The sequence below is a fragment of the Elaeis guineensis genome, chromosome 9 (assembly GCF_000442705.2).
Source record: "Elaeis guineensis isolate ETL-2024a chromosome 9, EG11, whole genome shotgun sequence".
Taxonomy (NCBI): domain Eukaryota; kingdom Viridiplantae; phylum Streptophyta; class Magnoliopsida; order Arecales; family Arecaceae; genus Elaeis; species Elaeis guineensis.
In genome coordinates this window covers 92,999,723-93,016,141 of record NC_026001.2, presented here as the reverse complement: position 1 = coordinate 93,016,141, position 16,419 = coordinate 92,999,723, and the positions used below count along the sequence as shown (strand labels likewise).

General features: G+C 35.2%; 1 protein-coding gene across 3 annotated transcripts; it reads right to left on the bottom strand.

Annotated features, from left to right (window-relative positions):
• Nucleotides 1-3,988: 3,988 nt before the first annotated feature.
• Nucleotides 3,989-6,879, bottom strand: LOC105051015 (ACT domain-containing protein ACR4). 3 transcript variants are annotated; one of them, XM_010931264.4, is made up of 8 exons: nucleotides 6,543-6,879; nucleotides 6,383-6,428; nucleotides 6,151-6,265; nucleotides 5,972-6,039; nucleotides 5,638-5,676; nucleotides 4,869-5,471; nucleotides 4,608-4,712; nucleotides 3,989-4,522 (listed from the first exon to the last, which is right to left on the bottom strand). In XM_010931264.4, exons 1-8 carry the CDS (start codon nucleotides 6,611-6,613, stop codon nucleotides 4,178-4,180), a joined length of 1,392 nt encoding a protein of 463 aa, XP_010929566.1. In that variant the 5' UTR covers nucleotides 6,614-6,879; the 3' UTR covers nucleotides 3,989-4,177. The 3 variants fall into 3 exon arrangements, with proteins under 3 accessions (XP_010929566.1, XP_010929567.1, XP_073099646.1); XM_010931265.4 differs by lacking the exon at nucleotides 5,638-5,676 and having other exon boundaries at nucleotides 6,543-6,878; XM_073243545.1 differs by lacking the exons at nucleotides 5,638-5,676; nucleotides 5,972-6,039; nucleotides 6,383-6,428; nucleotides 6,543-6,879 and having other exon boundaries at nucleotides 6,151-6,263.
• Nucleotides 6,880-16,419: the final 9,540 nt, after the last annotated feature.

Here is a 16,419-nt window from a genome sequence, read left to right as displayed (position 1 = left end):
CAAGCTAAGTTAGAGATCTCAAACTTTCATACTTAATTTTTTTTTTTTTTCTCAAGAGTTGGTCACTAAGACATCAACAACTTAAGGGATCACTTAAGTCTAGAACAAAAGTTCCTAGAAGATATTAATTAATACCACTAGAAGAGTAAAAATATGACATTTCATTGCCATCAAATTAACGTAATCTAATGGATGTATAAATTAGAAGGTTTTAGGAAGAAAAATATAACTGTACAAAAGACAGAAATTAACATCCAAATATAGATGATTTTAGGAATTAATTAATGAAAAACTAATCAAAGATTTAGTTTAATTTTTCTTTTTTCATAAGTAATACTAATTTACTCAGCACATAAGGTACATTTGTTTAATTTTGCATAAACTACATCAAGAAAAAGATACATGCTAGCTAGATTAAAGGATATGTTTTCTCTATATGTAGTAAATGATAGATCTTTAGTTAGCAGGATAGAAGACTCTTGTTTCATATGAGCCAATTTATTTATTTATTATACTTATTCTTTGCGAGGAATATAAGATTTTTATCTTGGTTATATAAATTTTTTTTTGCGATGCAATCATTGCCAACACATCATTAGCATCTAAAACTTTTTCATGTTAATTATCAAGTCCAAAGGAGCAGGTAAGCATAGCTTAGGTGTGGTTAGTTTTCTTCATTTATCTTTTGTTAATTCAAAGATGGGACCCACCAGATATTTAGTTGTGTCGGATCCAAAGTTGGGCCGACATTATCGACGAAGCGGGAAAAGCGGACACGCAACTCCGGCGGTAGCACCGCTTCCCTATCCGACCAGTCCCTTTCGGCCCGCCCCCACTTTCCACGTATCCTAATCTCGACCCTCCCAATTTGGGGCTCCAGATCACGTGGCTCCACTGGATCCGGGATCTTTGTTGGTTACCGTGCCCGATTCTCCAAATCCGACCCAACAGTGGTCCACCTAATGCTCTACATCACTTTACGCATTGGGACCATTTCTCTAGAAGGGTGACTGAACCGGGCTAGGTCCGTTTAAGATTGACCCGGATCCAGTAAAAAGAACAAAAAAAAAAAAAAAAAAAACACAAGTGCCTATCTGTCATGATCCTTGGAAGGTTTCTTTGAGATAATTAGCTACCAATTGTTCATTAAATATTTGTTCTTATGGCATTGTTGTGATCTATTTATAAACTACTGGACAAGCAGATGACAAAAAATTATAATTGAGAAAAAATAGACATGCTAATCATTATTATTAGATCAAAGGTATCAATCTTTTCTTTAAAATTTTATCATTATTATTTGTTTAAATATTGTTTGTCATTTATTTCGATAAGTAATGTCTATTTTTGTTTACTCTTTGTTCAAGAAATTTTCATTAAAAAAAAAAAAAAAACAAGTGCAACATTCCAACATTTGCCTTGATGCTTGTCTCACGTCCAACTTCCACCTATCAAATGAATAGCAAACTAGCCTTGCATTTGATTCCCAAGTTCAAAAGGATGGGTGTTTGATTAAATTCTTAAACAGACGGTACACCAGCTAGGTCTCTATTTTTAATCTTCTAGTTTGATCTTTTAATTTATAACATTTTTTTCTATATACTTTGACAAGTAATCTTGCTTCTTTTTCTATAGGTCTTGGATCTTTTCCAGTCTTAACTTGGACTAGAGAGGGCTTGTTTGTCATCCAATCACGAGCTTCCATGATCAACGGCCGTGATTAAGTGGATTCCATGGACAGTGCACCTCATCAAAGCATACGGGTCTTATTCAATCATGGCCATTAGGTTATCACGGACGGCGATTAGAAGACAGGCATAATCCTTATCTTTTCTTTCTTTTTTTCTTTTTTTTGTGGAGAAAAAAGGTGATAGATATTTCAAATTAAGGCCAAATGAGAGATTACAAGCTAGTTGATTTTTGTCAAACTTGAAATCTTATCAACTTAGATAAGGGAAACCTCTAAACTATTATGGTAGTACCTTCGCCTAAACAATCATCAAATATGACATACTTGAACAATCTTTGAACCATCTTGTACTTAGAACCTACATTTCTTACATCGACAACCAAACAATATATAATTAGGCCCTCCCACCGGTAATAATGTAAGAAATCTTGCAGTTTACCTCCAACAATAGTGATCCTTTTTTCTCTGAAAAACAATCATAGTGACCATTTTTTAATGGTAGTTTGGATCCTAATTGAACTTTTATTACAGATAGACTGTTTTCTTCTTGGTGTGATAATGGCAAGGGTATACTCTAGAAGAGCCCAGTGGCGGTGGGGGAAATTGCATAGGGGTTAGAGTGTCCCACGTCAGCGGAAAGGGATCTTTTTGGCAGGTGGTAGGGTTTTCAGAATGGGAAAGGGACCCCACGAGAGGCCACACGAAAAAGCTTTCCCTTCTCAGCATGTGTGTGAGACGGGACGAAGAGGGCATGCGTTCATATGGGACCGGTAGTTGGATATGGTGCAGTGGGGGGAGGGTGATATGTATCCATCACCATGGGCTCGTTCCATGATTAGTAATTATCAGCATATCAAGGTCTTGACCCCTCCATGATCTCCTTCTCGAGTTTCTCACATGCTCATTGGTTGCTAAATGACATCAATATGACTTCATATACCATTGCTTGTCAAATGTTATTGGTGGATATGATCTCTCAATTTTTTATTAATAAATTGCATCATGCATTTAGGCTTAGAGCAATGGTTTAATAAATTATCAAGTAAATTCTATAGCGCTTATATCTGATTGTTTGTAGAACTTATGGTTACATCTAGTTAAATTAGCGGAGTTAGTGAAACCATTTACTTGATATGAAAAATCAAAATTTCTCTTTGATGGGAAGGAATATGCACATAATTTTCTATCCTTGGATGATTATTATATTATTTAAGATTATTTTGTTAATTTTGATCATGATTCTAATATAGTATTCATTTTATTTTTGTGCTAGTTAAGATTAATGATTTGACTAATATTCTGTTAAATTATGAATTAAATTATTGGATAAAAACAAACCTCAAGAGGGTGAGTATTAATTTTTCAAACTATTGGATATAAATATATTTCACCCCTAACATTGGGGGTGGGGTTGGAGTCAAAATTGTCCAAAGTTCACTATAAAAAAGAGCAAAGATCAAAAAGAAAGTCCTGCAAAAGATAACATTGTACATGGAGTCCAATGATTGCCTATATTCATGACAACTCAACTACAATTGCTTTTAAAAAGAAAGCCTCTAAGTTTCTACTGCACACTTAGGATATTTTTCATCTCTGGGAAAGAATTAACACATGCCATAAAGGGTAAGCCAATGCATGAACCCCACCATTGTGAGACCGACAGCCTTATCCAAGAATGCAGAGAGATAATTTCCATGTTTCGAATCTATGATCTCCAGAAAACAATGAACTAACCTAATTATTGCGCCAAAGCTCGCCCTGATTAGCATGTTCCATACATGAGAACCAAAATAGCATATCCTATGCTGCAGTCTGTACCTGTTGTCAGACTGTCCAACAAGTTTGAGAGCAAGTATTCTAACTATATATCCAGAGAACATAATGTTTTAGTTTTAACTTGTCATTACCCTTCTGCTCCATTCCACATGCTTACTGGAGTAATCAGAGGTCCCTTTCCGGTCTATGATATCGTAATAGTTCAATTGTACTAGATCGAGTAAAATTCTAGTTGACTTATTATTTATTTGGAGCCAGCAATCCCTTTTCTAATCCATCATTACCATATGTACAAAAAACTGCATGAAAACATTTAGACATGGCAGAGAAACAGATTGACAGAAACTTATAACTCAATCCATAAGAAGCCTTCCACATTAATATTTGTCAGTCAAGGAAGAAGCTTTACGAAATTTTGCAAAATAGCATAGTTAGATAAAAAGTTTCAGAACTATTGAAATTTTTTCTTTAGTGTTGGCGTAGATAATAGATAGAATGTAAGAATGACAATGGAAAGCCAGATTGAGGAAGAAAATTCATTCTATTTACAGCATCCAACAATTCTTCATTTGTAATTTTGCAGAGGCATTGGCATTCATTCAAGGCCTAAGCCAAGGTGAAAGGAAGTTTAGATAGTATGTTCTGAAACTAGTACTTGGTGAATTCCATGGAAATCAGAAGCAACCTTGCAATCTTATTGTACCAAAGATCTCAAGAGTCTGGTCTAATTAAACCCAAGCTATAGAGGAATTTCTCTGATCTGGACCTGAAAATGTTACCAAATGAGAACTTCCCACCATCCTGCGGCGAAGATTTCGAATACATGTCATCCTTTACATGCAGGATTGCCTCCCCTATTTCATTCCTTATGGCCTCGATTGTTCGGCTCTGAACTGGATTCCCTGATGCATCCATGACATAGAACACATTCACAGCTTGAGATCCCCTTGTGGAGACTTCTGCACAGGTGACCGTGAGCCCATTTTCTCTAAATATACGGGTAACATCAGATAGTAGGCCGACCCTGTCATCGCAGCAGAGCTCTAGTCTCACACCCTGAATTGTGGAAGAAATGTTGATATCAATATAGGATAGTTCTCATTTTGAAAGAGAAGTCTACCAACTCTCTATTAGCACAGACCTCTGTGTTTCTCCTTTTAATTGCAGCCTCCAAGCAAAGAATTAGCCGCTGCCGCTCTGCTTCCGAGCTGATGGGTAATCCATCTGAGTGTCTAATGTAGTACTCCTGCATCATGTGAAACATATAAATTTCATTCTAGTTGGTTCACAGACATCATATGCAAGTTAATGACATGATGATAATAATGCTAAACGTTTTTTTTTTTTTTTTTTGCCTCTTGATGTAAAGAGTGGGGATTGTTTGCATTGAGTTGAAGGAAACCTGATATGCTTCTGGCCCTTCAGCAATCAAAGTTGCATGGAATACGACATATTGCATATCAGTTAGCGTGCAAACGGTGTCGAAAAGCAGTTTAGGCCGATCCTTGCACCTCACATTCACCACCGAATAGCCTTTGTCGGTGCAATTCTCGACGGTCACTTGCAGCTTCCTCCTATCACTTGGGGACTCTTCCTCATCGGCATCGCCCCGATCGTAGTCACGATCAGCATACATCATCTGGTGCAGCCTCCTCTCAGTGTGGGTCACGCCTAAGGAGATGGCAGTATTGGCGCTTCGTTTGTCTCTATTTCCTTTCAGCACATAGCGAAGGAGTTGCTTGATCTTAGAAAGGCGATCGGCATCATCGATCGGTCCTCCGGTGGCTTCATCGGTGATGTATACCACTGATGCCATTCTTGAGTTGTGAGTCCAGACCTCTGCAGCCACCACATTGCACTTGAGGTCTGTGAGAACAGCAAAGACCTCAGAGAGCAGCCCTGGCCGGTTTCTGCCGATCAATTCGATTGTCGTGTGCACCCCAGAGGCTTGGACGCCTACCGATCTTCTTAATGACCACAAATCAAATGCTTTTGCTCCTAGTGACTGCAAGATGGTAGTCAGCACTCCCCCGAGCTTGGAACATATTATCAGTAATTACTACTATCCGCAGCAAAATGGAAGGAACTATTGAGTCATGCCAAAATAAAATAATATCTTGTAAAAAAAAGCTCTGAAAAGGAGAAAAAAAAAATTGCTACTCATCAATTACCATTGTTCTGAAATCTTTGTTTATATTCCCAGCTGATATCTAAGAAAATTTAAGAAAAAGAGAAACAGCTCGACTGAGTCATAATTCCTAACAAGGTATGGGATAGAAAAGAAAAATCTGACATCTGCATGCCAATATAAGACATTTCATCTGACTCCAAAAGAATTCCCGATTTTTAGTAAGACAAATATATATTTATATGCCCAATACAGAGTAAACAGCTATAAAGGAAGCGACGTATGATAAAGAGTTAGTAATTTTGAATGATGAATGAATTTTCTCTCCTCGCCCCACCTCCCAAACTTAAAATGACAGATGAGATTCACAGTCTTACCTGTTGAATGCGATCGATGACTTCGCTATCATGCAGCTTATTCCCATCTTGGTCAACAACATGGAAAACTACAAATAGCAGTATAAAAGTTTTTTTTTTTTTTTTTTTTTTTTTTTTTAGAGAACAGATGAGTAAAACTAAGAAGATTAAGAGAGAAAGAAGAGAATTGAGAGGGCTACCATCCATAAACCACTCTCCATCAGAGGAAACATATGCTCTTCTGATGGTGAGATTGAGATCGGTTATGGCTTGCACAACTTCGAGCAAGCTCCCATGCCTGTTCGAACTGTCCACCTGCATTGAAAAAGAGCTGAACCTCTCAAATCCAAAGCCTAACAAGACATAAAACCAAACACCACCAAAAAAAAAAAAAAAAACAGAAAAAGAAAAGGCCAAAACCACACAACTGACCTTCACCAACGTGGCTTTCTTGCTGGAAGTGTTGTCCACAGTGACCCTGAGAGCAAGAAACAGAGCAAACACTGCCTTCGTTCATCAAAATACTCCCACAAGACTATGAGATACAAATTTTAATTAAGACAGGGAAGAGGGAAATGGAAGAAGGTTCTACCTTGGAGGGTTCATTCGAATCACCAGCTTCCCATACTCATCATCAACGTCAAGATGAGGCCCATAATCCATCACAGTGTGAGAAGCACTGCACCTGCTAGCAGTAGCAGAACAGGGACTATAGGAGGGGAGAAGAGCAGCAAGGTGGTGAAACAAAAGGTCTCTCCCTTTGTTTCTTATTTTATCTCACTCCTTTCCCTCTTAAAGGGCTATGGTTTCTGCGTCTTCTCATATTGGTATGCACTATGGGTCTTCGTGGCTCTTCGGTTGGTCCAAGGGGAAAGGGGGGGGAGAGGGAAAGGAGAGACACAGCTCACACCCACACACACACACACACACACACACAGAGGGAGAGATGTTTGTTTTTTTTTGCACTCAGGTGCAACATATAGTGTATAATATATTTATGTGTGGGGGAATGGAGGAGAGGTGGGGCCCATTTAGCAACTTACCCAAATTGCCCCTGGGGTCTTGCTTTTGGTTGGGTGGCCTGCATTTCTAGTCCCTGGGCGGCTCCTCTTCTTGCATTGCCTTCATCCCTCTGCACTTTGTTCATGCAACCCTTGTGAGATGTGGGTCTCTGTGGACTAGATTTCCTTGTGTGCTTATCCAGTCCCTTCCATCATTTATTGTTGTGACATTGATTCATGAAATTTACATATATAGAATCATTCTATGTTCCCATCTGAACTACTGCAAGAATAAGGCAATGACACAAGAGATACTTTAAATGTTCATGGTCCTTTACAATTTAAAATTCATTGACAAATTAATTGGGTTTTAGAGGACATGGATTGTAAAGAGATAAATGAATAGGTTTCTATATTTACATTAGTTTGCCATGTAAATATGTAAAAAGGTAAAACCAATGGCAGTTTTTGACAATTTAATTAGGTTTTAGAGGACATGGATTGAGAAGAGATAAATGTATTAATGCCTGAGAAATTAATAAGTTTCTATATTTATATTAGTTTGCCATGTAAATGTGTAAAAAGGTAAAACCAATGGCGGTTTTTGACAATTTAATTGGGTTTTAGAGGACATGGATTGAAAAGAGATAAATATATTAATGCCTGATAAATGAATAGGTTTCTATATTTACATTAGTTTTTCACGTAAATGTGTAAAAGGGTAAAACCAATGGCAGTTTTTGACAATTTAATTGGGTTTTAGAGGATATGGATTGAAAAGAGATATTTTAATGCTTGAGAAATGAATAGGTTTCTATATTTACATTAGTGTGTCATGTAAACGTGTAAAAAGGTAAAACCACTGACAGTTTTGATTAAAAAAAACAACTCACTTTTGCTAATATAACACAGATATCTAATTCAAAAAAAAAAAGAAAAAGAGACGCCTAATATATATATATATATATATATATAAACATCTTTACCAATGCAGTGGTCTTCGTTTGGCACATGGGCTTTTGAAAAAAAAAAATCATGTGAAAAAAATAGTAAATAGTAATAGCAACAGAGAGAAGAATACCTATTGCCATCACCAGTACAGCCGAAGGATTTGTATAGGGAGGTGGCGTGATCCTCCCTGGTGTGTGCGACGATAGGATTGGTGGATGTGGATGGAGATAAGTAAAACAAACAGACGATTATGTTAACCACGATGACCACAACAGTGGCGAAGGCAGTCATGCCGTCGTAGTGGTGAGGTTGACAAGCAGTGGGCAGAGCATCGTTGGATTCGCCGCTAGCATCGAGAAGCGGAAGGATGCAACGGCAATTAAGATCCAAGCCGCTTTTCGAGGTTATCTAATGAATTGATCTTTCTTTTTCAAAGATTTGTGAGAAAGAAAGTACCTGACAGATATTGGAGGAAGAAGACCAATATCGATGACGATAGAGAGGAAAGCCACATCAGAGACCAATGGGAGGTGACGACGAAGAGAGTTGGGAGAAGATTTGCATCTTTCTTTTTCAAAGATATGTGAGAAGAAAAGTATTTGAGGGCGATTGGAGGAGGAAGGCTGATGTCGGTGACGATAAAGAGGAAGGCGATAGTGGAGGCCGGCTAGAGATGGCAGCAAAGAGAGTGGGATAGGTGGGAAAGAGCTCGTAAATATTCGAAACTAAAATAAAAAAAAAAACCTCCACACATCATATGGGTCTATATGCTAATATCTCATTATAATGTGCACACAGGTATATTTACACATAAAATATAATATTTTTTTAAAAAATAAAAAATTTAATTTAGTGTGCTTCTAGCTTTTCTTTTTTTTTTTTTCTTTTTCTTTTTTTTTTTTTTTGGGTTCTTACCATTCTTTGGATGGAAAGAGTCACTATTTTTAAGTTACAGCTAAAATTGTTCGAATTATTTATTCCCTACTATAGTATAGCTTGGTCTATACTATATGCAAAAATAATTATTTAAAATCAAAAAATATTATCTCTTAATTTTTTTATCAATTTTATGTCAAAAAAATACTTTTTATATATTTTAAATAAATACACTGATTATCTGACAATCTTTCTCATTGTTCCTCTCTTCTCGTTTTTCTAATGTCTTCTTTCACAAAAGTCAAAAATAAATTGGAAGCCATCTCTTTTTCTACGTCGACTTTGAAATATATTGCACACTAAGATTTGACTACTAAATATATGGTACTTTATCACCCCCTCTTGTTTCTTCTCCAAGCACGCATTGCACCCTGTCGGTTGCTAGTTTTTCTAAAAGGAAAGTAAAACTACATTCTCAAATTCTACCATGCATGATTGCAGTATGCATTAAAGGAAATTATTTATCTTCAAACTTTTTTTTTGGTAGAAAATTTATCTTCAAACTTTGACCACCAATCCTAGAGCAGTCTAGTACTCAGGTGCAGCAGAACTTCCCATTGCAACTCAAAAACTATGGTTCACTTCTTGTCCCTCTCAAAGGCAATGAAACCCAATCAAAAAGTGAGTTCTAAATATAAAGATGAACATGATTTAGAGCAAGTCATATTCATATTTAACCATGATTCTGTTATGATTTGGCTGAGAGTTAGATATGTTTTACTATATGTGATGAGATTGGGTTGAGTCATGAAAACTGTGCTTGGTATTTGTTCTTGATATGTATTTCAAGGCAAGGTTCTAGACAAGGGGAATGCTAGAGAACTTTTCCATCAAACATTGGACAGAAACAAAATGCTACTCTTTCATTTGCATGGATCATACAAGACATCATTCCTTCTTGTCAAGGGAAAAAACATTGAGGGCTTGTTTAGATGATCCAGCAATGATCCTGCTGGATCATCAGGATTTAAAAAATAGGATTTCTTGTATTATAGAATATAAGAACTGACCTAGCTGATGTTGGCCGGATCTTTCCCAACCCATTCCTGTAGGGGTCCGACGAAAAAAAAAAGGACCTACTGAGGTCTCTTTTCTTCCTATGGGATTCAAGCCAACCCACTCTGAAACTATTTCTAGATATTCTATAAATATTGACTTGGACCGGCCTATGGTCTTGTGATCCTGTTAGATTACATATGGACATCCAAATAGGCACTGAGAGGCTGTTTGGACGTTACTGTAGGATTTAATATTCCTGCAAGACTAAAAATCCTATAGGAATCGGACATGGTAGCCCATCCAGCTGATATTTTCAAAGGATCTGCACAAATCCCAACCCTATCCTAATCTGTGGGCCTGTTGGGCTGCAGGAAGGGAAAACAAAGAGTCATAAAATTTTTTCCGCTTTCAACAAGATTTGGACTGGGAGGTGTTTTGGTTGATAAAATAATAGATGGCTCCATCCATGAATCCAGCAAAAATTCAGCTCAATCCATGACGATGTAATCTCTATCTTCCAGATAAAGTTCTGTGTGCATCCTCCTTTGTTATGAATGAATAGGTTGATATGGTTCACAAACAATAATAGAGATCAAGAAGCAGAGGATATAGTTTGAAATAATGTGTGGTGGTGTTATGGCAACCCTCCATCCAAATTCTCATTAGCCGTTTTAATGGTCATAGCAGCTGTTATTAATCTCAGAAAGAAACTTAATTTCCAATTCCAGATTAGAATGACCATTGAAATCATGGCTACCAGGACATAATGCGCAATGATGGAAAAATTATAACATTATGATATTTTCTTTGTTTTATTATATAAATTACTATACTTTTGGAGACCGTACAAATATTTTTTTGGAGGGAATTTTGTGAAGAAAAAAATTGAAATTTGAAACAGATATTATTTTATAGAAAAAAAAAAGAACAAGAAAATATAATAGCCACTATTTATGTTATAATGATCCATTAGAACGAAAAATAACGACCATTATTTTTTCATGTTATTTATCTTGACAATATAATAGGCATGGCCATAAACATTTTAATGACCATTAGAATGGTTTAACACTATTATTCAAAACTATAGCGAAAAGGATATGCTAAAACCTCTCTATGACCCCTTACCACTCTCCAAATAATTATACATATAAAAATGATTAAATAACTAAATCGATCCAAATTATTTAAGAGTGTTTGCTCAAATGATATCATCTCTTGCCTCTTGACCCAAGGGTAAGGGTTCAATTTTTATTAGAGTCAACAATCAAAGAAGGAGTATATATAGGATAGCTTGTTTTGGAGCTTCGTTGGTGAGGCTACACTATAACTTGAGTTATATTGCAACTTAAATTGCAAGATGTTCACATGTAGGGGCTCTAGCCCTCTTGTTTGGGCCAGGGTGAGGTGGGAAGGGGAAGGCAAGAGAAGAGAGAGCTAGGTTGGGGAACAGGAGTTGCGGAAGGAGATGGGGGAGATAATTAATATATTTTCCCTCATTAACAACTCACATTACTATGTATTTAATACTTTTCTCTCCTTAATAACATGTGCTATAGGTATTTAATGCCTTTTAATTAATAAATTATCCCTGGTTAACCAGATCTAACCAGTAATTTCTTATGGTGCGGGTTGGGGGTTGGAACGAGTGGCATCTAACTCTTTCTAAATAGAAAACGTTTAATGACCGCGTTCTCTCTCTTTCTGAAATACTACTTAGGATCCGTTTGGTTGGATATAATATGATATGAAAACATAAATCTTATATCAGATTATCATATTTAATATGAAAAATGAAAGAAAGAGAAGGTAAAAAATATGATAAGCACCATGTTTATTTTTCGAAAAGATAAGGTAAAATAAATACCATATGAAGGTTGGTATTTGATAAATTTTCGAATGGTGATAATCTATATTGGATAAAAATATCTCCAATAAAACTATATATAAAAATAATGGAATCATTGAATTTATTTTAATATCTTTTCAAATTTATTCAATAAAAAATTTTTACAAAAAAAAAAAAAGATGAAAATGACATTATACAAAAGATTTTATGATTATAGTGATTATATAAAAACTAATTAGAGATAATAATACTATCTTAATATTAAAAAATTATTTTATTTTAAAAATTATATTTATAAGTTTCGTCATATTCCTATATAGGATTATCTCCGATCAAATATGGTAATCTTTTTTCAATCTCATTTTTTCGAGTAAATTTCCTGCCAACCAAACGTAGTAAAAATTATTTTTTTATAATTAATTTTTTAAATAAATAATTTTTATGAATCATTAGATTATCCCATAATTTGATACATCCCAACCAAATAGACCCTTAAATTCACACCATATTCAATCATAATTTTTTTATTAACAGGCTGATAAGGTTTAGGAGTGCTTTTAGCACAGAACAAAGATAAATTTATTATATTGACAATTATAACTTATAAGTACACCTCTTAGCTCATAAACATGATAAAGTACTATTATTAATATTATTTTTATATAATTTATAAATTTATATAAAATGTGGTGCCACAAATAAGAGTACAGGCGAGTATACCATATTCGACTCCACGCGAAGCAACAGAACTGTGGACCATCCAGTATTTAACCAAAGAGAGAAGTGGCCAAGTGGGTCCACGCAGAAGACTCTCTTGACATGCTGAGATGGAGGAAGCACAATTAATATCTATTTAAATTTTGTTAACATCTCTTTTATTTTTTTATAATTTTGAGTATGTAGTATTAGACGTAGGTGCTCGTTGGAGGAGTGACATTTTCCATGATTTTATTTTAAATTTTGAGATAAGTGGTCTCTCTTTTATTTGCTCGGTTAAAAATAGACAAAGTGGATAATATCCACTCCAATTAGTTTTTGTCTCTGAATTTAATTAGATATTGATATAAATTTGACTATTTACTTAATATTTATATTTATATTCATATCTATCAAAGAAGAACGGGTCGACAACTACTCTATTTGTATTAGAATATCTAATTCTATTTATAATCTTATTTAATTTGATATAGTACTCATGGATTTATAAAAAAATAATTAAAGCTATTTCCATATATAAATGACTTAATATATCTTCTATTTAATGATATTTTTTTTAATGGTCACAAAGCTTAACCATTTACTTTATATCTATATCCATCCTTACTTGGTGCTGGTATGTGTATGTATCTGTTTGAAAAATAAATATAGATATGAATTCTGTAGTTGTTTTATATCAAATATGTATTCGTATAGATATATACAAACATGAACATAATGATATATGTTTTTGTATTCAATCCATTTTCAGTTCTAATTGAAAAAAAAAAAGGATGATATGTAAAAAAGAGATTGAGATGGAAAATTTGTAAAGCATTATCGTCTCTTCTGTCCTTCAAAAATAATACAATTTAAGAGAGAGAGAGAGAGAGAGAGAGAGATTTCCCATCTCCAAACATTGCGAATTTTCAGGGACATGTCCATTTGTCAAATCAATTTTATTCGTCCTCCTTTAATGACTACCATCCATCAAATATTCTTCTAATATGTTCATATGCACATTGCAGATGCTGAAAGCCAATCCAACATGAAACCCAATTAGACCGTTAAGACGCATTAAGCATAGAAAGGCATAATGCAAATGGGATTGCTTTTGGTTGACTTCTCTCATTACTCAACTAGCATCATGTATCTAGACTTATTATAGATTAAGAGATGATGTTATTTGGTTTTGATCTTTAGGAACCTTGTGATCGATTTCATATTTATCTGTGGCCTATGGAGAAGGTGGAAACTATTGTATCCATGCCTCTAAGAACTTTCCTGTCAATTTCATATCCATCTGTAGCCTATGGGGAAGGTCGTGATGCCATTAAATTCTGGCCTCTAGGGAACTCGGTATCGATCTCATATCCATCACTGGCCTATGGAGAAGTTGGTGAAGCTATTGTATCCAGGCCTATAGGAACCTAATGATCAATTTCATATATATATATTGATAGTCCACAACAAAGGTGGTGATACAATTGTGCCGAGGCCTCTAGGAATCTTAGGATGGATTTCATATGCATGTGTAGCTCATAGCGAAGGTGATGGCACCATTGGTCTGAGCCTCTAGGAATCTTGTGATCGATTTCTTTTCCATTTGTAGCCAATGCTAAAGATGGTGATACGATTAGGTTTAGGTCTCTAGGAATTTTTCAATCTTCATGTCTGTTTACAAATGTAGCCAAAGGCTTCTCAACCCTTGCTCCAAAAACTTTATATAGAGACAGTGCCATAACAAGAAGAGCTATTCCTCGTGCCATTTGTTGTGTAATTTAGATTTAGGTGAAGTGTACTTGGTCTGGCTTACCCACACTCGAGATCTTATCTTTTATTTTTCACTCATTAAATGTTAATTTATGATTTTGTTAATAGCTTTCTATAACCACTTATTCTATTTTAATATTTTATGACCGTTTATGGCCGTTGAAGTGGTGTAAATGAGTTTTTGGCTAACATGGACAAAGCTTGACCATAGAGCCATCAGTGAAAACCTAGACCCAACTCATCTCCAATTTTTGAAACCCAATCACCACACTAGACCATGGGCGCACTTATGTCAAGTTGTTTCTTTTCAGGATTAGAGTTAGGTGGATTAAAATTCTTGGTATATAAATTCAATCTTAGTTTGGATTATCAAGTCCTTTACTTGGGATGTAAATTGACTGGAAGAGTTTGAAGTCATACCAGCATAAATTTTTTCACCCAGATGCAGTCCACATTACATATTTGTTCAACCAACCTGACCCAAACTATTGCTTGTCCTGGATCGGAATTAGGTTAACCCAACCTAAAAGAAGTGCACTTCCAAGTGTCATTATTGTGGCCAATTTCTGTGGGAAAAACAAAGCTCTCACCTCACATACAAACATTGTTCATCTGTTGACACGTGCAATAGACCGTGTCACGATTTTAGATGTTTCTTATTCATCTGTCTTTTAAAGCAATCTGCAGCTTGATTTCCCTCTCTGTAAGCATATATTGCTTCAAGTTGCAAGGGATTATCTCTAATTTAGCCGATTCTCAATTTGCAGGTTGATTTACAAGTCATATCGGAAGCCAATTGTGGGAAGTTGAATGATGTTCGTGGATCGATGCAAATGGACTGTGTTAGATTGCACCTAAATTGACCGAAATTCGTACCAAAATTGTCATGCATGTTGATGGCAACCAACCTAGATTCCATGATACAGAAACCACCCACATATTATGGGAAAATACCCTTCATGAAGTAATATGCATAAATTGGATATGGGCTTCAAGTCAAATGGGAGGAATGAAAGATTTTATGATGTTCCCTGTTCTCATTTTGAGCTTCTAATTATCCCCTGTATGGTGGTGAAAGAGATGGAAACTAGAAAGGTTATAAAGACAAAAAGAAAGAAAGCAAGAAAGACAGAAGAACATTGGCAGAAAGAATTTGTACATGGTGAACTGCTGACTTTATGGATATGATAGGTGTATTACCAGACTCTTTTGAGAATAAGATCAATGATCTCAGTGGATCTGATTCATTCTTCAGGTACTTGCTGTGCCACAAACTTTCCTTTTGGAGATGATGTTTTTCAACAAGATTGATAAAATTCCTGATATAAGGAATTATCCCATAAGATTGGAAAACATATTGATGCCTACTGCCAAGAACACTAGATTGAAGGAGAAGATATCATGGTCCTCCACATTTTCAGTTATACTAGTTAGATAAGCTAGCACTTCGCACTTGCAAAACATTTGATTGCTCTCATAGCTCATCATACCATGCTTGCTAGAAATAATAAACTTTCAAATAAAATTTGATTTATGATGTTAACTATCTACTTACATCAAAAGATTCTAAAAGGAAATAAAAATCATAGGACATGATTTAGAACATGTATTGATTAAAAAAAAAAATGCGTGCAAAGCCCAGTTTTGCTACACTGTATACCCAATATAAAACTATAATGAGTACAAGTATATTTAACCATGTCTTTCTCAAATGTCTCATAAGTTTAAGCATTTATATTATCCAAGATCTGTAATTCTGTATACCAAGACAAGACAAGTGAGCAACACAGTTTGCACTTCTGTTAATAGGATTTTATTGTAACAAAAGAAAAACAGAGCATTAACAAGGTTAAGACACATACAAAAGCTTCTAGCTCATAACTTATACAGAAAAAGAAATATCACAATAACGTTTCCTTGGGAAAAACTCTAGAAGAAGTCCACCCAAGCTGCGAGATTAATAGTTTGTACAAACCAAACAAGAAGTTCCTAGCAAAAATAAAAGACAACTCTATATGGTTAACCAGATACTAAGCACAGCAACAGACCATCCCTCTAAAAAATGTATAACAACAGACCCCACAAAAAAGCTATGTATCACTCCCATTCACAATCTGAGTCATCGGATGTGATCTACTACCTCTAAACTATTTATATACAAAAAAATCATGTGATGTACTAGCCTATTTAAATCATGTGATATAAACAACACAATGCCATACATTATTTTGACTCCTTGATGCATATGATAGAAGTGTTCAAAT